This window comes from Lampris incognitus, chromosome 4, assembly GCF_029633865.1.
Source record: "Lampris incognitus isolate fLamInc1 chromosome 4, fLamInc1.hap2, whole genome shotgun sequence".
Lineage (NCBI taxonomy): Eukaryota > Metazoa > Chordata > Actinopteri > Lampriformes > Lampridae > Lampris > Lampris incognitus.
Window position 1 is genome coordinate 150,806 of NC_079214.1, and position 27,732 is coordinate 178,537.

At 50.0% G+C, this 27,732-nt stretch overlaps 1 protein-coding gene across 4 annotated transcripts in view; it reads left to right on the top strand.

The window, feature by feature from the left end:
• plekho2 (pleckstrin homology domain containing, family O member 2) overlaps positions 1-27,732 on the top strand; it is an 84,021-nt gene that overhangs the window by 18,939 nt on the left and 37,350 nt on the right. For all 4 annotated transcript variants that reach the window (XM_056278420.1, XM_056278421.1, XM_056278423.1 and 1 more), the window contains exon 3: positions 12,590-12,712. In XM_056278420.1, coding sequence (XP_056134395.1) covers positions 12,590-12,712 — 123 coding nt within the window. The remainder of the gene's footprint in view (positions 1-12,589; positions 12,713-27,732) is intronic.

Consider the following 27,732-nt stretch of genomic DNA (forward strand, 5'->3'; position numbering starts at 1 on the left):
GAAGCGTCCGCTGCAACTCTGGTCGGTCTGTTCAGGCAGTACTGTGCCAGAACTGCCGGCGAACTCAGTTCCTGGTGCAGCTTGTCGAAAGCACGCTGCTACCTGCTCCCCCATTCCCAGTCGGTGTCTGTCTTGAGTAGTTCTCGTAGTGGCTGTGTGAGCTCTGTGATACGTGGTGAAAACTTACCCACGTAGCTTACCATGCCCACAAACCTCCTCACATCAGCAACATCTTTGGGAGTGGGCATCTCCTTGATCACCTTGATCTTTCCAGGGTCTGCCTTGATGCCTTGAGCTCCGACGACATGGCCCAAGAACATGACCTTGTCCACTGCAAACTCACATTTTTCACTGTTGAGCGTCAGCTCCTCCTTCTGGAGCCGCTCCAACACCTGGTGGAGCCTGCGGTCATATTGTTCACGTGTCGCCCCAAAGACGAGAATGTCATCCGCGTGACACACAGTGCCTTCCAGCCCTGTCAGCATCTGTGTCAGCCTCTTTTGAAAATGTTCTGGTGCTGACGAGATCCCGAACGGAAGCCTCTTGTAGCAGTATCTCCCGAACGGGGTGATAAATGTTGTCAGCGGGACTGATTCTGGATGTAGAGGGACCTGCCAGAACCCGGCTGTGGCATCAAGTTTTGTAAACACTGTTGCACCTGCGAGCTTGGCCAGCGTTTCGTCTACGGCAGGCAAGATGTGTCTCTCTCTGACGATGTGTTCGTTCAGATGGGTCATGTCGGAGCAGATTCTGATTTTTCCTTTGGGCTTTGGTGCGACGACCATCCCCGCGCACCAGTCCGTCGCCTCTTCAATGGGCATGATCACTCCCATGTCCTCCATTCTCTGGAGCTCTGCTTTGACTTTGTCGTGTAGCGGTAGAGGTACACGTCGTGTCAGCGACAACGCGTAGGGCTTGGCCTCCTCCTTCAGCTTTATCCTGTACTCCCCCTTCAGGCAACCCAGCCCTGTGAAGACCTTGGAGTATTGTTCTTTCATCTCAGCCTCCAGCTCTCTCACACTGTCCACTGGATGCAGTAGCTGCAGTGCTGAAATGGCTGGAAAGCCAAGCAGAGGAGTTGCCAGCTTCTGTACGACGCACACTGGTTGTGTCGTTGTCCTGTCCTTGTATTCCATGACTCCATCAAACTGACCACTCACCTTAATGCTACGTTCAGACCAAAGGCGGCGAGAGTTGGCGCCGCTTTGTTCGCCAGAGTTTGGCCGCCAGCTCCGCCAGGTGTGTTCGAACAGAACGCGAATTCGCTGTGTTGACGTCACAACAAGCAGGCTAGTTACACCAACGCTGCTAGCAAGTTTGCTAGACCGCACACAGCAAATACCACACACGAGCAGTTTGTGTTTACTTGTGATCATCATGGATGAGCGACAGAGATCAGTTGCGGCGGCTCTGCTTTATATCAACTTGCGCCGCCCAAACCGGCGTCAGCGGTCGGTTTGGGTTCATAGCATAAACCGGAGACGTGCCCAGCTTGGCGAATTTCACCGGCTCGTTCAGGAGTTGCGTTTGGACGGCGCCCGGTTTCCCAACATGAAGGCGGGTTCTAACCCTACTTGAAGGTGATTGGCTGTCGCCTGGCGAAATCTTCGCCCGAGTTGGACATTTTTGAACTCCCGCGAAGGCGCGTTCGTCGCTCGATTCGCCCAATTCGCGCCGCCCGTAATTTCTCCGCGAATTATTCCGCCCATTCGCCTCCTCCCATTGACTTTGCATGCATTCGCGCCGCCCAAAAAATTCTCGCCGCCTTTGGTCTGAACGTAGCATTAGAGGTTCGTTGCTGGGCCCACATAGTGGTTTTGTTGCTCTGGTGAGAGGGCCGTGCTGTTCTTCTGAGTAGGCGGTAGCTGGAATGACTGTCACGTCCGTCCCTGTGTCCAGCTTGAAAGTCATTTCTTGGCCATTCACTTTCAGTGTCTTTTTCCATGTTTTCGATTTTTTTCCTGCCGACACTGCTCCCAGGAAAAGAGGATCTTCCTCCTTCTCTTCTTCTTGAATTGCACCCACTCTGCTGGATTTGCAAACAGCAGCAAAATGTCCTTTCTTCCGACATTTTCTGCACTCCGCTTCCCGTGCAACGCAGTTGTTCAGGGAGTGTGCGGGAGCTTTTCCACATCTGCCACAGTTTTTCTGCTCTGTTCGACCCTTTTTGTAGGCTGTTTTACCTGTCTGATTTTGTGAGACTTCTGCCTGAATTTCAGCAGATCTAAATTTGCCTCCTTCTGGTCTGTAGTCTCTCTCACTACGGGTTGCTGCTTCTTGATTTCTTCATGTTGTGTTATTTTAAGTATAGCTTTTTCTATAGGGTCAGGTCACTATCCATCTGTAGCCTCTCTGACAGGCCATTATGTCTGATGCCGACCACTAACCTGTCTCTGATCATTTCTTCTTGTAGTGCACCATACTGACAGTTTTCTGCTATTTTGTAAACTGCAGAGATGAAGGACTCAGCCGGCTCTCCTGGCTCTTGGCATCTCTTATTGAAACGAGCCCTTTCACAGATCACATTATATTTGCAGATGGAATGCGTATAAAAAAAACCTTTTTTATTTTGTTGTCCTTCTTAAGTTCATCATCAGTTAGGCCTAGCGTGCATAAAACATCATCTGCTTTATCACCCAGTGTGTAAACCAGTGAATTCACTTGATATTCTTCACTCTTCTTGTCCAGTCCAGCAGCTATTCTGAATCTTTCACACCGGCGACTCCAGTTGGGCCAGTTAGCAAAATCAGAAAAGTCAAAGTTTCCCGGCGGGTTGATAGAGAAAAGGGAATCCATTGCGTTCTTGATGTCTTGTAACGTCATGTTCAACCGACCGTCTAGCAAGCTAACTAGCCTAGCTGCACACAGTTTCTAACTGCTGGCTAGCGTTAGCTTAGCTTAGCTAACGGGACTCACGTTGTTCGCACGTCGCGGTTATACAACTCACCCGACAACTTCTTCCAAACGGCTCAAACGTCCTCTTGAGACGGGATTCAAACTTCTGACACCATATAATATGCTGTGCCTGGGCACTATGTATGCATATACAGACCGAAGACAGGCGTGCTATTTTCTGTAACTTTATTCGCCACGATGTCAATACAATATCCGGTCCGCCCTCTAATAGCGTCCCTACATCAACCCCGTACTATATATATATATATATATGTTCCCACACATATCCTATCAGTACAAAGTGTATCCAAAGGAGTTGAATCAAGTGCAACTGGACTTGTTGCACTTGATTCAACTCCTTTGGATAACCATGACCTGGATGAATGAGAACATTCACAGACCTGTTAAGTGTAACATTGCATGTATTAAGGTTAAATTGTTAATGTTACTGACTGTATATTGATGTTTTGAGTTGAATGGTGAATTTGAATGGTTTTTCCTGCAAGGTTTAATCTCAAAGGGTCAATTTACCCAAAAAAAAAATTTAGAGTGTAGATTTACCTGATTCACCTGAAACTAAAAAGAGTTAACTCAAAGGATAAAATAACTGAAACAGAAAAGGTCTAGCTCGATAAAATAGACTGTTATCCTAGGAAAAATATAGACCGGTCTCATCTTAATTGGAAAATATAAAATAGATAATTGACTAAACCAATGAGAAACGTGGACTTAAACAACCTAATTGGAATTAAAAAGGGATTCAACCCAGGGATTTAAGTATAAATAAATGTATGAATAATGTGTGACACATAGCTGTGAATAGTTTTCATGTTCAAGTGAATTTACACTATTTTGTCATTAAATTGACAGATTTTTCATTTTGTTACCCCATCTGGTCTGCTATTTTCTTGCTCAACCAGCCTAGATCTGGTCCAGTGTGAGATAGTGACACAAGTGTTGTTGCAAGTGTAGGTGCATATGAATAACAGACAGAGTCGGGCTGTGTCGCTTAGTAACATGTATTCACCGGCTGTGCCCATAACAGAACTGAGGCATGTTACACAGGGCAAGTATACATCCATCAGTGCCCCCAGGGGGAGCTGTTGGCTGCATAACATTACCCTACAACATATCCCTTCCTTTCGTAGAATACAATACTAAGTAATATAATGGATAGTATTAGCCATTAGAACATTAGTGCTCATATCCCAATATTAAAGTAGTGCAATGGAAATAGTGCATCAGGAAGGAACAGCAAGTCAATATCAACCAAAACCTCTGCAGAACAATAACGACAAAATGGTAGCATCAGAACATCCACAAGACCACTGAATAAGAACATTAGAAGTGACCATCACAGTTTTTGTTTCGTTTTTTTTTTTTTTTTTTTTAATGTCCACAGTCCAGTGTGTGTGTGTGCGTGTGAGCGTGTGTGGGTCAATCTCAGTACAGTGTATGACCTAGAGGTCAAGTCTTTCTGGAGGCTTAATCTGCCTCCCGCTCCGGGAGAAGGCCCGGCCCTGTAACTCACGGCATGGTGTGGTCAAAGCCTGTGGGGGAGATGGCGGCGACCTCGGGGCTGACGACCTTGGAGACATTACAGGGCTGCTGACGACTTCCTCCATGCTGCCCCCGCCCACATGGCCCCCTTCAGCTGCACACGCGCCCACAGGCTGCTCCGGTGGCCGTTCTGTGTGGGCTGACGGCTGTGGAGGGGCAACCTCCGCTGGTCGGAGATCAACCCTGTTGCGACGGTACGTGATTCCCTCCACGTTGACGAGATAGGACCGCGGTCCCACCTGCTGCAGGCATACTCCTCTCCTCCATCGGCCCGTCCTGTCACCCGGGATTGGTTTCATCCTGACAGGCTGGCCGACGTTTAGCTCTGGCAGATCCCTCGCAGTTCTGTCATATGTCAACTTCGCTGCCTGATACTTCACCCTCAGCTTGTCTGTGACCCCAGTGATGATCTGAGGTGCTAGCAGCTGGTCGGCCACAGGGAGAAGAGTTCTCAGCCTCCGTGACATCAGCCGTTGTGCTGGGCTGCCGCGCATGTCCTCAGTGGGCGTGTTTCTCCAGTGTAGAAAAGCCTTCCAGGGGTCCTCGTCGGCCCGGTCTGCTTTTCTGCATAGGCCTTTCACAATCTTCACTGCAGATTCTGCTTTGCCGTTAGCTTTTGGGTGTCTCGGGGAGGACATGACATGTTCGAAGCCCCACTCCCTCGCAAACGCCCGAAACTCTCCACAATCAAACTGACCTCCGCAGTCGGAAATGACCCGGTCAGGGATACCGTACCGTGCAAACTGCGCCTTGCACCTTCAGATGGTCGTTTCTGCCGACAGGTCTGGGAGTAGATCAATCTCCCAGAAGTCTGAATAGTGATCCACCATGAGCAGGAAGTCCTGCCTTGCGTAGCTGAACAAGTCCATGCTCACCAGCTGCCAGGGACGTGTGGGGAGCGGGTGTGACATCATAGTCTCTTTTTGTTGCTCGTGTGCATACTCGTTACACACTGAGCACTGCTGCACATAGTCTTTGATTTCCCCCTGCATATTTGGCCAGTAGAGAGTATCCCGGGCCTGTCTATAACAAGCCTCACCCCCCATGTGGTTGTAGTGGATCCGTTTCAGCATCTCAGGACGCATAGCTTTCGGAATGATGACACGCTGGCTCCTAAAAAGCACACCGTCCTGTGGGCTTATTTCATCTCTGATGGCTCAGTATTCTCTGACGGCTATGGGGCGCTCCTCTTTGTGTTCTGGCCATCCCTCCAGCACGACCGACTTGAGTGTTTGAAGACACACATCCTCCTCTGTGTGTTTTCGAATCTGTGCGAGGCGTTGGCTGGTGACGTTTAGATAGTCTGCCTGCTGAATGGCTGCCGTGTCGTACTGCACCTGTTGCATGCTGCAGACCATTTCACGTCTGTACTGAGTGTCCGTTCTCCGTGGCGGGGTGGTGGCTCTGCTGAGCGTGTCACTGATGTACATTTCAGGGCCTGGCTTGTACATCACCGAGAGGCAGTAGTTCTGAAGTGTGAGGAGCATGCTTTGAAGGCGCTTTGGTGCACTGAGAAGGGGCTTAGTGAAGATTGACACCAGCGGGCGGTGGTCGGTCTCTGCAGTCACATCACCCCTCCCATATAGGTAGTAGTGGAAGCGTTGACAAGCGAATACGATGCTCAGGCACTCCTTCTCAATCTGTGCATAGTTTTGCTCCATCTGGTTCAGCGCGCGGGAGGCGAACGCGACCGGCTGTCCCCCCTGAAGCAGGCAGCAGCCCAAACCGGTCTGACTGGAGTCGCTCTGTATGGTGACTGGCTTGCTGACATCATAGTAACGTAGTACTGGCACCGCCGTGACCAGCGTCTTGATTTCTTTCATAGCAGCATCATGTTTGGGCAACCAGTGCCACAGCACACCTTTGTCCAGCAACCTTCTCAGCGGTTCACACACCTCTGACAAGCGGGGCATGAACCTCGATAAATGGTTAACGAAGCCGACACACCGCTGAACGCCTTTTGCATCCTTGGGGTTTGGCATGTCCAGGACTGCCCTGACCTTCTCGGGATCAGCTTTGAGGCCCTCCACCGACAGTATATGGCCGTGGAAGCGGACCTCCCTCACACGAAACTGTAGCTTTTTTATGCTCAGCCTCAGCTTCACTTCCCTGCATCTGTCCATCAGAGCAATGAGGTTTGCGTCGTGGTTGCGAACGGCCTCCTCCTCCGTGTCCCCACAGCCGACTATGAGGATGTCATTGGCTATGGGCTCGATTCCTTTCAAACGGGCCAGCAGCTCATGTTGTTTCCTCTGGTACAGCTCTGGTGCGACTGACACGCCGAAAGGGAGCTTCAGCCATCGCTTTCTACCCCACGGCGTCCAGAACGTTGTCATCAGGCTGCTCTCCTCATCCAGGCGACACTGTAAGAATGCGTCGTGCGCATCCACCAGGGTGAAGACACGTGCCTTAGGCAGCTTGTACAGCACGTCATCTAAAGTGGGCATGAGGTAATGGGACCTTTTCAGGGCTCGGTTAAGTGGCTTGGGGTCGATGCAAAGCCTCAATTTGTCTGGCTTCTTCACTATGACCAGATTGCTAATCCAGTCTGTGGGCTGAGTGACTGTGGTTAAGTGTCCATCCTTTTCATATTGGTCCAGCTGCGCCGTAACAGCTGCCTTGAGGGCCTTCGGGACATTTCTTGGTGCGCACTGGACAGGGGCCACAGTGCTATCCAACTCGAAGTGAACATCATCCGGCAGTGACTCGACTGGGCTGGTGAACACGTCATTGTAAGTGTTAATGAGACAGCCTTTGGTTAGCTCACCTGTCTTGCGGTGCTCCACTTTATTCAGCTCTTCGGGAATGGTGAAGCGTATCAAGCCAAGTCTCTCGCATGTCTCCCCTGAAAGCAAGGGCTTCTGGCTGGTGCGCACGACCTCAAAGTCCAGTCTGTGCGTCTTGCCCCTGATGACACACTGTGTGCTGTACACGCCCATTGAGCTCATCCACTCACTGTTGCAGAGTCTCAGCCTGGTGAGACTTTTCTGAAGAGGCACTCTAGGCGCCAGTCTCATCTTGTCTTTCAAGCTCATCACGTTGCAGGTGGCTCCAGAGTCAAGCTGGCACCTCTGGACCCCTCTGTGCAGTGGCAGGTTTACAAACCACTTTTTCCCTTGAGTGTTCACAGCCCCCACGCTCTCAGCCGTGTACACATCCCTCTCATCGCGGTCGCTGTCCTCCGGGTCCCCTAGCGGCGGGTCATCCACAGCGTTCAACTGACGTGCTTGCTGGCCTCTTTTCATGCATACTTTGGCAAAGTGATTAGCAGTGCCACACAAGCGACATGACTTTCCAAATGCGGGGCACAGGTCTCGCCCCCGTCTGTGTGGTGTGCCACAGTACTTGCATTCACCTGTGCCTGTCTGCGGCTGTGCAGATGTGTTGGTGGGCTCGGATGGCCTGCTGGTAGGTCTCCGTCCTGGTCGCTGTCCATGTGCTACATTGATGCTCTCCGCAGTCACAGAGCTGCTAAGTGACATGGATTTTAACTTATTGTCCAACACCTCCGCTGCACGGCAAATGTCAATAGCTCCCTCCAACTTAAGCTCCTTTTCTCTTAGCATGCGTCGTCTGGCCCCCTCATCAGTTGTTCCAAGAACAAGCCTGTCCCTTATAAGCTCGTCTCTTATAGCTCCATATTCACATGTGGCAGCCTTTTCTCTCAGTCTCGTGACAAAAGCATTCACAGGTTCTCCTTCCTCTTGTTTAAGGTTGCCAAAAACATACCTCTCAAAGATGAGGTTTTTGGTAGGTGTGAAGTATTCCCCCAGTTTGTCGAGTATCGCTCCGGCGTCTTTCTGCTCTTCCGCTGTGAGTCCCAGGTTGTGCACGTAAACATGGAGGCTTCCTTCCCCATTAGCCTCCGGAGCGTCGCTGCCTGCACCGGCTTCTCTGCCTTGTCGATCCCGGTCGCAAGCACATAATCCTCAAACTCTGATCGAAAGCTAGCCCAGTTGCTGTGAAGATCCCCAGTCATCTTCATGGGCTCCGGTGGCGGAATATTGGAAGCCATCGTCTTGGCTCGATGCTAATGCTAGCAGGCTAACTGAAACTTCTAGCTACGCTTAGTAAAAAAATAAGCGCTCGCTGTTCAAGCAACAGGCAACGTGAGACTCACGTTGGGTTCCAATACAGCTTCTGACACCATGTTGCGAGTGTAGGTGCATATGAATAACAGACAGAGTCGGGCTGTGTCGCTTAGTAACATGTATTCACCGGCTGTGCCCATAACAGAACTGAGGCATGTTACACAGGGCAAGTATACATCCATCAGTGCCCCCAGGGGGAGCTGTTGGCTGCATAACATTACCCTACAACAAGTGTTACATAAATGTCGAGAGAATATTTTGTACTGTGATGCAATAACAAAAGAAATATTTATTATTAGGTTAATTATTACGTTCAGGTTTCTAATTAGTTCAGTCAATTATCTATTTTATATTGTAGCGAATTAGGGGGACAGTCTGGGAGATCGTCGCCACAAAAGGGACTGCGGGGGGGGGGGGAGGAAAGAGAAAAGGAGGAAAAAGAAGGAAAAACATACAATATATCCATTTCTTCTCTACTCATTTATCTTTTTTAAAATTGTTTTCACACACTTCCGCACTTATTGCAAGGGATATCATCGCTTTTATTTTCACATCTCTTGCGGGATTCGAACCTATTCTGTTGCGAGAGCAGCAGCCGACACGAGTTTGAAGGAAGCTGGTGTTACGACTATCTCCTTCCTGTGGAAACGTGAGCCAGGGGAGTTATTCGACAAGAGTTCCGGCCATATGCCATTGGGTTAATCGGGTGGGGGAAAAACTAGAAACAAATTTAATATATATATATATATAAATAAATAACAGTAGAACCAATGAGGATTATGTCCACAAAAGCAATGCAGTGGTCTTTGAAAACAGCAAATATAGCCAGAGGTGGGTGGGAGATATGCGTCTGTCCAATTCGCGCTCTTGTAGTCTGAGGTGAAACGCATTTCAACATTGTTTTCACACACTTCCACACTTATTGCAAGGGATATCATCACTTTTATTTTCACATCTCTTGCGGGATGTGAGCCTATTAGGCAATGCTTTAACTGTGTAATGAAATCATGAACGATGAAATGAAATGCATTTGATTAGTTTATTAAACATGAGGGTAAAAAGGTTATAAAGAGCAACTTAACTTATGAAAATTTTAAAAGTTTCAATATTAGACTTCTGTAAACAGCAAACACAATATAAGATATATACACACATGACGAGCAAAAGCTAAAAATAAGTTAAAAGAGAGCTGGAGTACAAAATATTTAAAAATATCTACAGACATTCAAAATCAAAACAATTGTATTTGTATAGCCCAATATCACAAATTACAAATTTTCCTCAGTGGGCTTAACAGCAACACAACATCCTGTCCTTAGACCCTCTCATCGGATGAGGAAAAACTCCCTACAAAAACCCTTTAACAGGGAGAAAAATAGGAAGAAACTTCAGGGAGAGCACCAGAGGAGGGATCTGTCTCCCAAGACAGAGGATAACAGAATTATAATGGACATACAATTTATGAAGAACATGATGCACAGAATGCCAAGCAGTGTCCACATGCCAATGGAACAGTCCAGGACCCGAGCCACGCGACCAGCATAATCATGTAAAAAAATAAAAACTTATGTGAGGAGAATCAAAATGGCGACCACCATCACCACGGAGACCTGGGAGGAGAACCGACTGCCCATGCACGCAAGAGAGACTCACATGACAATTTCAATTTCTCTTTTTCGCGGACATGACATTGTTTATATCACGTGAAAATGGCCGCTTGTTCGGACAGTATCACGTGAGTTGTTGGGAGCGCTGTTCGGACTTTGTTCACGTGACTTGTTCGGACCTTGTTCGGACTAGAGGCAGTCCAGACACTGCTGGGTACAGCCGGGACGCGAACCCGTGTCTCCCACTCCGCAAGCGACAACGTTATCCAGTCGACTAAGGCATCTAACCCGTTAGTCAAGGACCAACGTGTCTACTTATCCATGCACGTTACACTACCCCCCTTCCTTCGGGAAGACGCGCTTAAGCATATCAGCTCCTTCACGCCTCTGGGCGCATACGCTTCCGATGGCCTTACAGTCTCACCATCCCGCTTCTGACACCAATGTAGCGAATTCGGGGGACAGTCCGAGAACCGTCACAACCGGGACGCGAACCTGTGTCTCCCACTCCGCAAGCGACAACGTTAATCAGTCGACTAAAGGGTCCGACCAACGTGTCTACTTATCCATGCAAGTTACACTACCCCCCCTTCGGGAAGCGCGTCCGCGCACATCCCACTTCTGACACCAATGTAGTGAATTAGGGGGGCAGTCTGGGAGACCATCGCCACAGCCGGGACGCGAACCCGTGTCTCCCACTCTGCAAGCGACAACGTTAACCAGTCGACTAAAGGGTCTGACCCGTTAGTCAAGGACCAACCCGTTAGTCAAGGACCAACGTGTCTACTTATCCATGCACGTTACAATATTTTCCAATTAAGATGAGACTGGTCTATATTTTTCCTAGGATAATAGTCTAGCTAGAACTTTTTTTGGGCCAGTTATTTTATCCTTTGAGTTAACTCTTTTTAGTTTCAGGTGAATCAGGTAAGTCCACACTCTAAAATCCCTTTTTCGGGTAAATTGACCCTTTGAGATTAAACCTTGCAGGAAAAACCATTCAAATTCACCATTCAACTCAAAACATCAATATACAGTCAGTAACATTAACATCGAGAGAATATTTTGTACTGTGATGCAATAAAAAGACGCAAAATTCACTGATGGAATCGGACGATTCTACCCATCCTCGGCTCGATTGTGTCTTTGCTGTTACTACTGCAGTGGATGCCGTTTGCTGTTACTACTGCAGTGGATGCCCTTTCATAACCCCAGCTGTCTGAGTAGCATGAGTGAGATGTCTCACCAGACCACAGTTCTTGCAGCTTAGGTGAAGCGAGAAGAGGTGTGCTTGTTTTAAATGACAAGTGAGTGATATTATATATAGGCACAGGGCCCTCACACAGGCATCATGACTGCCAGCCACTCAAGGCTAGTGTAATGGTATAAATCCTTCTGTGAATATGCGAGGGGGCGTATCCTATAGTGAGACATCACACTCATGCTACCCAGAGAACTGGGGGTACAAGAATAACCTAAAGTTTTACTATATGGCTGCTCCAAGACACTTGCAAAGCCTGTCTTAATGCATCAGACCAGATTCTTTTAAAACTTATCTTAAAACCAATCTTATTTGCAAGACGTGTTTTTATGTGTCCAACCCTTTGTTTTTGTATCTTTTTTAATTTCTATTTTCACTGCCTTAGTTCGTGCTTTCATCGTGTCTTTAATCCCCCCCCCCTGCTTTTATAAGCACTGCGTTAAAATCTTGCTCTGAGGATAAAAATGCATTTGATCTGGGTCCGCGGTGGTGTAGCGGTCTAAGCATCGGCTTTGTGTCGACGCAGTTGCCCACTGGGGACTGGGGTTCGCGCCCCGGTCCCGTCAGATCCGACTATGGCCGGACTCGACGAAGCAGCAATAATTGACAACACTGTCTTCGGGAGGGGGGCGGAGTCGGCTTGTGTTCGTCACATGAATGCCTCTGTGTCGGGAAAAAGCAGTGGTTCGGCCTGGATTCGCCTTGTCCCGAAAGGGGCGAGGCGTCTCCTTCCAGACTGCCGGCCGGAGATATGCAGTTGGGGAACGCATGCAGTACGAGGGTGGGTGTTTGAACTAAATTAGGGATCCATTTGCCACTAAATTGGGGGAAAAAAGGGAAAAATCAGAAATAAATTTAGAAAAAAAAGAAATAAATTTTATGTGACTGCAATTCTACAAGAACATATAGATCAAAAGTGATAGATGTCTAAATAAGTAGGACAAACTTTCCATGTATTTAGTGCAAATATTGGATAATTTCTACAAATTTCATATACTTGACAAGTAGCATGACAAGTTTACTTTTAGAAAGAAAATACATAACACCATTCTGCCATTGACTGTTGTCATTTAATATGTACATCAAATAATATTTCAGTGAGATGATATTGATAATGAAATCGTGTTATAAGTATAAAAATTATAATGATAATTTGTACTTTCTTTGTTGTACAGGACCTGCAAAACTGCTTAGAAAGATGGGACCTGGAAAACTATGATAAATGCCTTGAGTTAAGGAGCATGTTTAAGAAGAAGAACCGATTGGTATTGATAAGAGCACCAAGATCTGGTAATAAGGTAAGCAGAGAGACAACCTGAAGGAAAAATTGGTCTATTTAGAGTGATGAATTAGTAACACAAACCGATATAGTCAGAGCATTTTTTGTCCCGTTTTTCTCCCCTATTGTATCCGGCCAATTACCCCACTCTTCCGAGCTGTCCAGATCGCTGCTTCACCCCCTCTACCGATCCAGGGAGGGCTGCAGACTACCACATGCCTCATCCGGTACATGTGCAATCGCCAGCCGCGTCTTTTAACCTGACAGTGAGCCTCTGACCAGAAGAGGCTCTTGTGCAGCGACCAGGACATAGTATACCCACATCTGGTTTCCCCACCACAGACACAGCAAATTGTGTCTGTAGGGATGCCAAAACAAGCCAAAGGTAACGCGGGGATTCAAACCGGCGATCCTCATGTTGGGCAACGCAATAGACCGCCACGCCACCCGGACGCCCTGTCAGGGCATTTTTAACTCATTACATTTAATGCAGGCAAACAAGCCGAGGGCAAACAAGTCTAGGTTGAACGAAGGCAAGCGCAACTTTTTCAAGCCAAGACTTCGTCAAGTACAAACTGCTCTTTTTAGGTCTGGTCAGTCATCTGTATTTTGTGTACCTAGTATAGACTATGTGTTTCCTTAGCATTCCTGTCCTTTCCTCTTCCCGGGTCTGGCATAGACGTTGGGTTTCTCCTAGGCACTGTGACCCTACCAATCTCATCTATCCCACTCTCTCCACTCACGTTGAGCAAGTTGTGACGGGAGGGCTCTGGAATTGCCAGTCGGCGGTGCTGAAAGCTGAGTTTATCTCAGGCTACGCATCCTTGCTCTCCCTCAACTTTCTTGCTCTAACTGAGACCTGGATCATGCCAGAAAACACTACCACACCCGCAACTCTGTCTGATGTGTGCTTTTTTTCTCACACTTGCAGAGCTGGGAGGCGGGGTGATGGTACTGTCCTGCTAATGTCCCCGAAATGGAAATACTCTCTTGTTTCCATTCCACAATTTTCTCCACCCTCTTTTGAATTTCATGCTGTTACTGTCTCTTATCCAGTCAAACTCACCATCTTGGTTGTGTACCGCCCACCAGGCCACCTTGGTGAGTTTCTGGAGGAGCTTGACACACTTGTCTTGCACTTTCCTGTTGATTACTCTGCACTTATCCTTTTCAATGACTTCAACATCCACATTAACAAGCTAGATCCTCTTCTTTCTTTCCTCTCCTCCTTTGACCTTCACCTCTCACCCTCTCTTCCTACCCACAAGGCCGGCAACCAGCTGGACCTTATCTTTACTAGACACTGTCCTATTTCCAATCTCTCTGGTACTCCCCTCCAGCTCTCTGACCACTATTCCATGTCCTACTCTTTCTCCCTCTCTTCACCCCCCTCAGCCCCTTCCCCTACCCACATGGTTTCCACCCGTAGACACCTCCTTTCTCTCTCCACCACTGATCTGTCTTCCTCTGTTACCTCTATCCTCCCTACAACTGAATCTGTCTCTCTCCTACCCCCTGACACTGCTACTGATCTTCTTCTCTCTACCCTCTCCTCTTCTCTGGACAATCTCTGTCCCCTCACCTCCAGGCCTGCACGCCCAACTCCACCTGCCCCTTGGCTGACCGACTCAGTATGTACTGACAGACGGAGCCTGAGAGTGGCAGAGCGCAAATGGAGAAAAGGCAAACTCCCAGAGGACCTTCTCAACTTCCAAACTCTTCTTTCCACTTTCTCCTCCTCCCTTTCTGCTGCCAAGGCTGCTTTCTATCGCTGTAAAATCCTATCCTCTGCCTCTAATCCTAAAAAACTCTTTGAAACCTTCTCTACACTTCTTCAACCCCCACCTCCTCCCCCTACTTCTTCCCTTCTCCCTGATGACTTCGCTAACTTCTTTGACAAGAGGGTAAACGACATCAGATCCTCCTTTTCTCACCACCCGGTTAGTGCTGCTTGCACTATCCCACCCACTGCACCCTCCCTCACCACTCCACGTCCCACCCTATCCCACCTCGCTCCCCTCTCCCCCGACGAGGTTCTAAACCTCATCACATCCAGTCGCCCCACCACATGCTCCATTGACCCGGTCCCCTCCCCTCTTCTTCAGTCTATAGCACCTGAACTCCTCCCTATCTAACCCACCTCAACAACTCCCTCCAGGTAGGATGCTTTCCATCTGCCTTCAAGACTGCTAGAGTCACCCCCCTTCTCAAGAAACCATCACTTAACCCCTCTGACGTCAAAAACGACAGACCGGTTTCCCTTCTACCCTTTCTATCCAAAACTTTCGAACGTGCTATCTTTAACCAACTTTCTTTGGGTTCAGGGTGGGTTACCCGACAGAGATGCCCTCCTTGCAGTGACAGAATCGCTGCACTCTGTGAGAGCAAACTCTCTCTCCTCTGTCCTGATACTCCTGGATCTGTCAGCTGCGTTCGACACAGTGAACCACCAGATCCTCCTCTCTACCCTCGAGGGGCTGGGTGTCACAGGCTCTGCACTCTCAATGTTTGCATCCTACCTGACGGGTCGCTCCTACCAGGTGACATGGAGGGGATCTGTGTCGGAGCCTCGCAGACTGACTACAGGCGTTCCACAGGGTTCGGTTCTGGGTCCTCTCCTTTTCTCCCTGTACACAACATCCCTGGGTTCTGTTATTCGCTCGCATGACTTCTCTTACCATTGTTATGCCGATGACACCCAGCTGATCTTGTCCTTTCCTACCTCTGACACACAAGTAGAGACACACATTGCTGCATGCTTGACTGAGATCTCGGAGTGGATGGCAACACACCCCCTGAAGCTCAATCTGGACAAGACAGAGCTAATGTTCCTCCCGGGGAAAGGTTGCCCTCGCCGAGACCTGGCCATCACCATTGACAACACTGTGGTGATGCCAACTCGGACTGTGAGGAATCTGGGTGTGATCCTGGATGACCAACTGTCGTTTGCTGCAAACGTTGCATCAGTTGCTTGCTCCTGCAGATTTCTCCTCTATAACATGAGTCGCCCATTCCTCACCGACGAGATGGCACAGGTGCTCATCCAGGCTCTGGTCATCTCCTGACTGGACTACGGCAACTCCCTCTTTGCTGGCGCCCCGGCGTCGGCCATCACACCTCTGGAGCTTGTTCAGAAAGCTGCAGCTCGTCTGGTGTTCAACCGCCCTAAGTTCTCCCACACAATTCCCCTTCTCATGTCCCTACACTGGCTCCCAGTAGCTGCTCGCATCCAGTTTAAGACTCTGGTGCTAGCCTACAGGGCAGTGAAAGGAACAGCTCCTTCCCATCTCCAGGCTATGGTCAAGCCCTACACCCCCGCCTGACCACTTCGCTCTGCTGCCTCGGGACGCCTGGTTGCCCCATCGCTCAGAGGCCCCTACTGCCGATCGACCCGGTCAAGGCTCTTTTCTGTCTTGGCCGCACAGTGGTGGAATGAACTCCCCCCTGATGTCAGGACAGCAGAGTCGCTTCCCATCCTTCGGCGCAGGTTGAAAACTCACCTCTTCAAGAACTACTACCCTGTTACTTGTTCTTAACACTTATTGTATTCACTCATAAAACTCTTCCTTGCGCTTTTACTTTAGCACTGGTTTTGCTCTTAGATGGGTTATGCTCGCGCACCAGAACCTGACCCGTGTGGCGAAACCCAAGACAGACAGACACGAGATGACTTTAAAATCTACAAAGGGAGGTTTTATTGTGGGAGGGAAATGTATGGTGAAAAAAAAGGCGTTCTGTTAGTGGGATGTGTGAATAAACTATGTGTGGTGTCCCGTGGTTTGCGTGTATAACTATGTGTGAGTGTTTTTAGCCAATGTGTGGTGCGGTATGTAAATGACCAGGAGGTGTTGAAAAAATGTGCGTGCACCTGGCGAGAAAGTCCAGTCCGTGATCCAAGAGGGTTTGTCCGAGAAAGTCCAGGTCCGAGATCCGGGAAGTCGAGTCCGAAAGGAGGGGTCCAGATAGAGGGACAAGGGGGGAGATCGCAGGAGAGGTCCGGGGAGAAACGTGAAGTTCGCTGGGGACGAAACAGAGACACGAAGATAAGACACTGGGGAATAAACAGAATGCAAGGAACGCTTGTCAGAACTTTACCGCAGGGTTCAGTACGTCGAAGCACTGAGAGACGTTCTGGGAGGCTTCTTGTAGAGGGCTGCCTGATTGCCACAGGTGTGCCTGATGGATGATGGCAAACACCTGGTGCAGTGCAGCGCTCGTCTCCTCAGAGCGCGAGCCGAGCGCTCGGATGTTTCCGGCACGTCCGAGCTGGGGGAGTGGCTTGAACGTGCCGGGGAGGCAGCTCGGGGCGGTGTAACCACAACAGGACCCCCCCTCCTACGGGAGACACCGGGCGACCGTCCAATGGCGTTGGAGTGGGCCCGATAGAACTCCTCCAGGAGCGCGGGGTCGGCCAGGTAGGACCGGGGAACCCAGCTGCGGTCCTCGGGCCCATAGCCAACCCAGTCCACCAGGTATTTGTACCCACGCCCCCGGCGGCGTACGGCGAGCAGCTGGTCGACATCCCAGACCATGTCACCACCGTCGAGGACCCTGAGGGGTGGAGGAGCTTGGACAGGGGGCTGGTGGCTACCGGTTTGAGGCGCGAGACATGGAAGACGGGATGGCTCTGTAGTGAGGTAGGGAGATAGAGACGCACCGCCGAAGGGTTGACGATGCGGTCGATGGTGTAGGGACCGACGTAGCGGGGAGCCAGCTTCCGGTTGAGGGTAGGGAGGGGCAGGTCCCGGGCCAGGAGCCATACCCTCTGGCCAGGTCGATAAGCTGGGGCCGGCACTCTCCGCCGGTTGGCGCTGCGCCGGGCCCGCTCTGTAGCTCGCAACATAGCGGCCCGGGCGGTCTTCCAAACGCGCCGACATCGGCGGAGATGGGCCCTCGTGGACGGGACCGCCACCTCCAACTCCTGATGGGGGAACAGAGGGGGTTGATAGCCCAGGGAACACTCGAAGGGGGACAAACCGGTAGCCGAACTCTCCATGGAGTTGAGCGAGTACTCCACCCAGGGCAGGTACTTGCTCCAGGAGGCGGGGTTGCTGGTGGTAAAGCAACGCAAAGCCGCCTCCAGGGCTTGATTGGCCCGCTCTGCCTGCCCATTGGTCTGGGGGTGATACCCGGAGGAGAGGCTGACCGTGGCCCCAATCCCCTTACAGAAGGCCTGCCATACCTTCGAAGTGAACTGGGGACCACGGTCAGAGACAATGTCCAGGGGAATCCCATGGGGTCGGACGACGTGGGAGACGAGAAGGTCCGCCGTCTCGGCTGCAGAGGGGAGTTTGGTGAGGGCAACAAAGTGGACGGCCTTGGAAAACCGGTCGACATGGTCAGAATGGTGTCATTGCCTTGGGACACAGGGAGGCCAGTTACAAAGTCCAAGGCAATGTGGGACCAAGGTCGGCCGGGGACAGGAAGGGGGCGCAGGAGACCTGCTGGAGAGCCTTGCTGCGGGCGCAGGCTGCCATAAACTCTCTGGTGTCTGCCTCCATGGTGGGCAACCAGAAACCCCTGCGGATGAAGGCCGCCGTTCGGTAGACACCGGGGTGGCAGGCAAGATGGCTGGAGTGGCCCCACTCCAGCACCTGGGGCCGGACAGAGGGAGGCACAAATAGCCGGTTCCGGGGTCCATTGCCTGGGCGCGCTGGGCCCTTCTCACCACTGATTCGATGGCCCAGGTGACGACACCCACCACCCGGGCCGGGGGAAGGATGGTGTCTGGGGCGTCAGGGGACCCCTCGGGAAACAGACGGGAGAGGGCGTCTGCCCTGACGTTCTTGGTGCCCGGGCGGAAGGTGAGGGTGAAGTCAAACCGGCTGAAGAAGAGAGCCCAGCGCGCCTGCCTGGGGTTGAGCCTCTTAGCCGTCCGTACATAGGTCAGGTTCTTGTGATCGGACCATACGATGAACGGCTGCCCTGCTCCCTCCAGCCAGTGTCTCCACTCCTCTAGGGCGGCGTGGACGGCCAGCAACTCCCTGTTGCCGATGTCATAATTCTTCTCCGCAGGACTGAAACGCCGGGAGAAGGCGCACGGGTGGATCTTCTGGTCCTCCTCCGACCGCTGGGAGAGGACGGCTCCGATGCCCGTGTCCGATGCGTCCACCTCCACGATGAACTGCCTGCACGGGTCCGGGTGGGCGAGCACCGGAGCCGTTGTGAACAGCCTCTTCAGGGCCAAGAAGGCGGCTTCTGCCTCCGAGGTCCAGGAGAAGGGGCGGAGGTTGGAGGTGAGTGCAGTGAGGGGGGCGGTCACACGGCTGAACCCCCCGATGAAGCGCCGGTAGAAGTTTGCAAACCCCAGGAAGCGCTGGAGTTGCGTCCGGTTGGTGGGCCGTGCCCACTCCTCCACCGCTCGGGTCTTCCTGGGGTCAGTGCGGACGAGCCCCTTCTCCACGATGTGGCCAAGGAACTCCACGGAGGCGGAGTGGAACACGCACTTCTCGGCTTTCACGAAGAGCCTGTTCTCCAGCAGCCGTTGGAGGACATGCTGGTGGTGTTCCTCCTCAGTCCTGGAGAACACGAGGATGTCATCCAGGTACACCACCGCGAACGTGTTCAGCATATCCCGGAGCACGTCGTTGACCAATGCCTGGAAGACGGCCGGGGCGTTGGTGAGGCCGAAGGGCATAACGAGGTACTCGAAATGCCCTAGGTGGGTGTTGAAGGCCGTCTTCCATTCATCCCCTTCCCCGGATGCGCACCAGGTGGTACGCGCTGCGCAGGTCCAGCTTCGTGAACACCGTGGCGTGAGTGAGTGGCTCGAACGTGGAACTCATAAGGGGGAGTGGATATTTATTTTTCACCGTGATATTATTTAGCATTCGATAATCTATGCAAGGCCTCAGGCTGCCCTCCTTCTTTGCCACAAAAAAGAAGCCCGCCGCCACCGGGGAAGACGAGGGCCTTATGATTCCTGAGGCCAGGGACTCTGATATATTGCGCATAGCCTCCTTCTCCTGGACGGAGAGGTTATACAACTGACCGGTGGGAAGGGCGGCCCCGGGAAAGAGATCTATGGCACAATCATAGGGACGGTGAGGGGGGAGGGAAAGTGCACTGTCTTTACTAAATACAGGGGCTAAATCGTGATAAATGGAAGGAACACCAGTGAGATCCGTGGGAGGAGGCACGGGTCTGAGGCCGCTGGACGGGGAGTGGGCGGAGCGAAGGCAGTTGGCATGACACGCAACGCTCCAACCCAAAATCCGCCCAGTAGACCAAGAGATGTAGGGATCGTGCCGTTCCAACCACGGTCTTCCTGACACCAGGCGCGCGCAAAACCAAGAAACGGATAGCTTCCACGTGATTACCCAAAAGAGTGAAGGAAGCAGTGCTGTGTGTGATCTTACCAAGTGAACGACCATCTAGGGCTTGGGCTGTGAGGGGTGTGTCTAGGGGGACGAGTGGAATGCCGGCCTGCCGGGCCAGCGAGATGTCCATCAAACACTCGTCCGCCCCCGAATCCAGGAGTGCACCAACAGACAGTGAGTGGTTACCCCAGGTGAGAGTGACCGGAAAGAGGTGGTTGTGCTCCTTCTTGGGCTGGGGCTGAGGAAGGGTCGTCAGGCTCACTAGGACACCCCTCACTAGTGAGCCAGGTCTTTTTGGGCGAGTCCGGCAGGCCTTGGTATAGTGGCCCGACCTCCCGCAGTAGAGGCAGAGGTGGCCATGCATCCTCTGCTCCCTAACCTCCAGCGGGAGCCGTGACCGACCCAACTGCATGGGCTCCTCCTCCGGCCTGGATCCAGAAGCCACCCAGGGTTGCGAGGGGGAGTGTGAGGGTGGAGAGAGCCCACGGGACGCTGACCCAGGGAAGGCACCGGTAGGACGGACGGGGGTTGGTCTATGGGAGGGGCCAGCGCGCGTTCCTGGCACCGCTCCCGCAGCCGTTCGTCCATCTGGAGGGCGACGAGCTCGTTGAAGGAGGCAGGGCGGTCCCGAACGATGAGATCTTTGATGGGCTCGCTCAGCCCCCTCCTGTACGCGCACTGTCATCCCACCCACTGTCTGCCGCGAGTATCCTTACCTCCAAGGAATAATCTGCCACCGACCTGGCTCCCTGTTGGATGGAATGGAGGCGGCCGGCAGCGTCCTGCCCGTCAGCTGGGTGGTTGAACACCAGATTGAACTCGCGGCGGAAGGCACCATAGTCCGAGGCGAGCTGCTCGGTATGGCCTACCGCCGCTATGGCCCAGCTGAGGGCTTTGCCGGTGAGGAGGGACATGACAAGGGCTACCTTGGTCTCTCCTGTCCTATACCTAGCTGGCTAGTGTTTGAACAGGAGCTCACACTGACCAAGGAAACCCCTGCACAGCTCGAACTCCCCACCGAAGGCCTTGGGGCAGGGGAGGTTAGGCTCGCACCAGGGGTCCAGTGGGGGTTGACTCGGAGGAGGGGGAACGTCGGGACCAGAAACGGGGAAACCGGAGGCCGAGCTGGGGGCAGAGACCGAGGCCAGGGCAGGGTGGTCGCTCATCCTGGAGACCGCTGTGGAGAGTGCAGCGATCTGCGTGGTGAGGGCATCTAACGCGCTCGTCGCGGCCTGGGAGCCGGACTGAAGATCGCTGATCTCTCCGGTGACACGGGTGAAGGCAGTAGTAAGCTCTGAGCGGAGAGAGGAAAGTTGGCAACTGTAACTTCTTACTACTGCCTCTAGGGGGACGGGGCTCTGGGGCGTCACAGGGACCGTCCGCTCCTTGGGTTTGCCTGGGTCCATAATGGCTTCGACGTTCTGTTATGCTCGCGCACCAGAACCTGACCCGTGTGGCGAAACCCAAGACAGACACGAGATGACTTCAAAAATCTACAAAGGGAGGTTTTATTGTGGGAGGGAAATGTATGGTGGAAAAAAAAGGCGTTCTGTTAGTGGGATGTGTGAATAAACTATGTGTGGTGTCCTGTGGTTTGCGTGTATAACTATGTGTGAGTGTTTTTAGCCAATGTGTGGTGCGGTATGTAAATGACCAGGAGGTGTTGAAAAAATGTGCGTGCACCTGGCGAGAAAGTCCAGTCCGTGATCCAAGAGGGTTTGTCCGAGAAAGTCCAGGTCCGAGAAGTCGAGTCCGAAAGGAGGGGTCCAGATAGAGGGACAAGGGGGGAGATCGCAGGAGAGGTCCGGGGAGAAACGTGAAGGTCGCTGGGGACGAGGGAGACGCGGGGAGCCGTGGAAATCGCGGAGGGAGAGTCTTGGGAGGAAACAGAGACACGAAGATAAGACACTGGGGAATAAACAGAATGCAAGGAACGCTGGAGGGCTTGTCAGAACTGTACCGCAGGGTTCAGTACGTCGAAGCACTGAGAGACGTTCTGGGAGGCTTCTTGTAGAAGGCTGCCTGATTGCCACAGGTGTGCCTGATGGATGATGGCAAACACCTGGTGCAGTGCAGCGCTCGTCTCCTCAGAGCGCGAGCCGAGCGCTCGGATGTTTCCGGCAGTCCGAGCTGGGGGAGTGGCTTGAACGTGCCGGGGAGGCAGCTCGGGGCGGTGTAACCACAACAAGATGCTTGTTTTAGATGCACTTATGACCTCTGATGACGAGTAGTTCTCCTGATTCCCTATGTTAAATGCACTTATTTTAAGTTGCTTTGGATAAAAGCGTCAGTTAAATGACTGTAATGTAATGTAATGTGTGGCGGAGCCCTGCAGTTCAATCAGGGCTAACCTGAAGAAGGGCATCAAGAGAGCCAAATATCCCAACAACCTGTGGATTGAAGAGCACTTTGACAACTTTGACCCTCGACACATCTGGTAAGGCATCAAGGCTCTCACAGATTACAAACCCCTAAACCCCAGCCCCACAACCAATGGCACCTCACTCCCCAACGAGCTCAAACAATTCTATGCTTAGTTTGACCAGGACCACAACCAAACCCTGCTGGCCCTGATGGCATCACTGGCCATGTGGTGAGGGCATATGCGGGGCAGCTGGTCGGGATTTTCGTTGACAAATTCGATCTTACAGTGGCCCAGGTAGCTGTCCCTTCACATCTGTTCCGAAGCATTCGGCTGCAGCAAGACTGAATGACTTCTGCCCCATTGCACTCACCCCCATCATTACAAAGTGCTTTAAGAAGCTGGTCCTCACCCACCTGAAAACCTACCTACCCCCCATCCAAACCGGTCAACAAAGGTGGAATCTCCGCGGAACTACACTCTGCTCTGTCTCACCTGGACGATAGTTACACATACGTAAGGACGCTTTTCGTCGACTTCAACTCAGCATTCAACACAGTCATCCCATCTAAGCTTGTTACCAAACTCCATGACCTTGGTATCAGCACTTCACTCTGCAACTGGACCCTGGATTTCCTGACCAACAGACTGCAGTCTGTCAGGTTAGACTGCCACACCTCCTCCACACACACTGAACACTGGTGTCCAACAGGGCTGTCTGCTGAGCCCTCTGCTCTACTCCTTTTTCACCTACGACTTCCAACGCCATAATCAATTTTGCAGACGACGCCACGGTGGTAGGCCTGATTGTGACAACAATGAATCGGCCTACAGGAATAAGGTCCAGAACTTGCCTGTGTGGTGTGCTAAAATCAAACTGACCATCAACACTGAGAAGACCAAGGAGCTCATCATGGACTATATCAGTGGTAAAGGCTGCACAAACCCAGGCAGAGCGTGTTTCCAGCTTGAAGTTCCTGGGCGTCCACATCTCCGATGACCTCTCTTGAGAGTATCAACTCCTCCGCCCTGATCTAAAGGCACAGCAGCATATATTTCTTCCTGAGGAGACTGAGGAATGCTCATCTCTCCCCAGATTTTGGTGAACTTTTACCGCTGTACCATTGAGAGCATCCTCACCAACTGCATGCTGATGTTCAGCACATCACTGGCACCCAGCTCCCCTTCATTGGTGTCTGGACACTGCTTGGCAACCTGCGCATCATATTCTTCATAAATTTCATAAGTCCATTATAAGTCTGTTTATCCTCTTTCAATGTTGTATTGTGTAAATTGTGTAAACACAACATCCATTGCACGTTGTCCATTTTGGGAGCGAGATCCCTCCTCTTTTGCTCTCCCTGAGGTTTCTTCCTATTTTTTCTCCCTGTTAAAGGTTTTTTTTTAGGGAGTTGTTCCTTAGCCGATGAGAGGGTCTAAGGACAGGATGTTGTGTTGCTGTTAAGCCCACTAAGGCAAATTTGTAATTTGTGATATCGGGCTATACAAATAAAATTGATTTGATTTGATTTGACCCCAACACACACGATATCAGCAGAGGGCACAAGTCATCATCAAGGACACCTCTCACCCAAACCACAGACTGTTGTTTACCCTCGTCTCATCCGTTACCCTGCTGAACTCTGATCAACTGTGCTAGCCCCCCCCTTCACCAAGGACATAACCCCCCCCCATAATGTACATACACTACCGTTCAAAAGTTTGGGATCACCCAAACAATTTTGTGTTTTCCATGAAAAGTCACACTTATTCACCACCATATGTTGTGAAATGAATAGAAAATAGAGTCAAGACATTGACAAGGTTAGAAATAATGATTTGTATTTGAAATAAGATTTTTTTTACATCAAACTTTGCTTTCGTCAAAGAATCCTCCATTTGCAGCAATTACAGCATTGCAGACCTTTGGCATTCTAGCTGTTAATTTGTTGAGGTAATCTGGAGAAATTGCACCCCACGCTTCCAGAAGCAGCTCCCACAAGTTGGATTGGTTGGATGGGCACTTCTTTGAGCAGATTGAGTTTCTGGAGCATCACATTTGTGGGGTCAATTAAACGCTCAAAATGGCCAGAAAAAGAGAACTTTCATCTGAAACTCGACAGTCTATTCTTGTTCTTAGAAATGAAGGCTATTCCATGCGAGAAATTGCTAAGAAATTGAAGATTTCCTACACCGGTGTGTACTACTCCCTTCAGAGGACAGCACAAACAGGCTCTAACCAGAGTAGAAAAAGAAGTGGGAGGCCGCGTTGCACAACTGAGCAAGAAGATAAGTACATTAGAGTCTCTAGTTTGAGAAACAGACGCCTCACAGGTCCCCAACTGGCATCTTCATTAAATAGTACCTGTTAGAGCCTGTTTGTGCTGTCCTCTGAAGGGAGTAGTACACACCGGTGTAGGAAATCTTCAATTTCTTAGCAATTTCTCGCATGGAATAGCCTTCATTTCTAAGAACAAGAATAGACTGTCGAGTTTCAGATGAAAGTTCTCTTTTTCTGGCCATTTTGAGCGCTTAATTGACCCCACAAATGTGATGCTCCAGAAACTCAATCTGCTCAAAGAAGTGCCCATCCAACCAATCCAACTTGTGGGAGCTGCTTCTGGAAGCGTGGGGTGCAATTTCTCCAGATTACCTCAACAAATTAACAGCTAGAATGCCAAAGGTCTGCAATGCTGTAATTGCTGCAAATGGAGGATTCTTTGACGAAAGCAAAGTTTGATGTAAAAAAAATCTTATTTCAAATACAAATCATTATTTCTAACCTTGTCAATGTCTTGACTCTATTTTCTATTCATTTCACAACATATGGTGGTGAATAAGTGTGACTTTTCATGGAAAACACGAAATTGTTTGGGTGATCCCAAACTTTTGAACGGTAGTGTACATTGTATAATATTCTGTATACACTGTATAAGAACTCTGTTTATATTTATACTACTACTACTAATACACTATGAGTTTTGGCTGCTCTCATTAGGGGTCGCCACAGCAGATCATCCGTTTCCATCTCTTCATGCGCTCTCCATCTTCCTCTGTCATGCCAGCCACCTGCATGTCCTCCCTCACCATATCCATAAACCTCCTTTTTGGCATTCATCTTGCCTAGCAGCTCAATCTTCATCATCCTTCTCCCAATATAACCAGCATCACTCCTCTGCACAGGTCCAAACCATCTCAATCTTGCCTCTCTTGCTTTACCCCCAAACCACCCAACCTGAGCTGTCCCTCTAATATACTCGTTCCTAATCCTGTCCATCTTCATCGAACTCTGCCACCTCCACCTCCTGTCTTTTTGTTAGTGCCACCGTCTCCAAACCATACAACATAGCTGGTCTCACTACCATCTTGTAAACCTTCCCTTTCACTCTTGCTGGTACCCTTCTGTCGCAAATCACTCCTGACACTCTTCTCGACCTACTCCAACCTACTTACACTCTCTTCTTCACCTCTCTTCCACACTCCCCATTACTTAGAACAGGTGACCCCAAGTATTTAACTCATCCACCTTTACCACCTCTACTCCTTGCTGTCCTTCTTCTCGTTCACGCATATGTATTCTGTCTTGCTCCTACTCACTTTCATTCCTCTTCTCACCAGTGCACACCTCCACCTCTCCAAGCTCTCCTCAATCTGCTCCCTACTCTACGGGTCATAATGTCATCCATGCACATCATCCAAAGGAGTTGAATCAAGTGCAACTGGATTATATACCAAGTCCAGTTGCACTTGATTCAACTCCTTTGGATAACCATGACCTGGATGAATGAGAACATTCACAGACATCCATGCACATCATAGTCCATGGAGACTTCTGCCTGATCTCAACCGTCAAGCTGTCTATCACCATTGCATCCTTAAATCATTTGAACAGCTGAAAGAGGGATTTACGCTTCCTAACACAGACTTTTTCAGATATTTAAAATTTAGGGACTTTTTAACAAAACATAAAGAGTGGGATAGAGTATTGGTCCCCACTCCAATTGACAAGTTCTTGATAAAAATACAAACAGGGATCGGGGATAAGAAAGTCATATGTCATGTTTACCAAACATTTGTAGGCTTGAATATGAATGATACACTGCAGGTAAAAGGAAGATGGGAAACTGAAATGAATACAGATATACCACAGGACATGTGGGAAGAAATATGCACTGAAGCAAATCAAGTAACCAATTCAAATACATGGAAGGAATTCAAATGGAAGGTAATTATGAGATTCTTTCAGACACCAGAAATAGTGGCTAAAATGGACCCAACACACTCAAATAAATGCTGCAGAAACTGTGGAACACAAATTGGCAACCATACCCACATATTTTGGACATGCCCTAAATTAACAACATTCTGGGAAGACATGTTTGAGGCACTTACAGAAGTATTCCGCCAAAACTTCACAAAAGATCCAAAGATGGCATTACTGGGATTAATGCTGGAAGGGATTGATGGAAGAACTAAAAAAATATTTTACAAATATTACTAACAGCTGCAATTAAATCCATCACAATTAAGCGGTTAAAAATCTGACCCCCCAACAAACAATTTATGGACTGGTCAAGTATGGGAAATATATCAGATGGAACAAATAACATACTCTTTGCGACTTCAGAAAGATATATTTATTTCGTAAAAGGTGGAGCCCGACCATGGTTATATTGAGACAGTGAAGTGTTCTAGGCACTTGTATACATTCTGTATCATACATGCATCTCTATCTTCTCAATTCACCTTATCTGTTTATGCATATACACGCACCCATACCACTACACACATTGTACACAACTCCCCTCCTTGACCCCGACCCCTCCTTTCCTTTTTTAAATTATTCTTGTCTTTCATTTATACCTCCATTACAACTAACACTTCAAGCTGAAGTAAAAGTTTTTTTTCCTTTTTTTATTTTTGAATTTCCTTTTGTTATATTATCTGTAAAAGTAGGTACAGCTGAAAAAATGGGGGAAAAAAACAGCAGGCAAAATTGTGAATTTGATTGTATAAGTTGTTGAAATTGAAATAAAAACTAAATTAAAAAAAGTTTGGTACTTAAGAGGGGCACATTAAAATAAGTCGCTATCTGCAAGCCAGTTTACAGCCTCGGTCTATTCAAGAGGGAGGCAGTTTTTGTACTACAACTGTAGTGTTTCTTTTTTAAATAAAGGAGGTAATTTAGATATATTATAGCTGCAGCATGTCTAGGCAACTGGCAAGGGCGCAAGTCCATTAATACTGGGATGGCATCAAGCACTTTACCTGTGCCCCCGTCCATAGGGTTAGTGGTTGTGTCAGGCAGGGCATCCGACATAACATTTTGCCAAGTCAGTACGGGTTAGGGTTGACAAG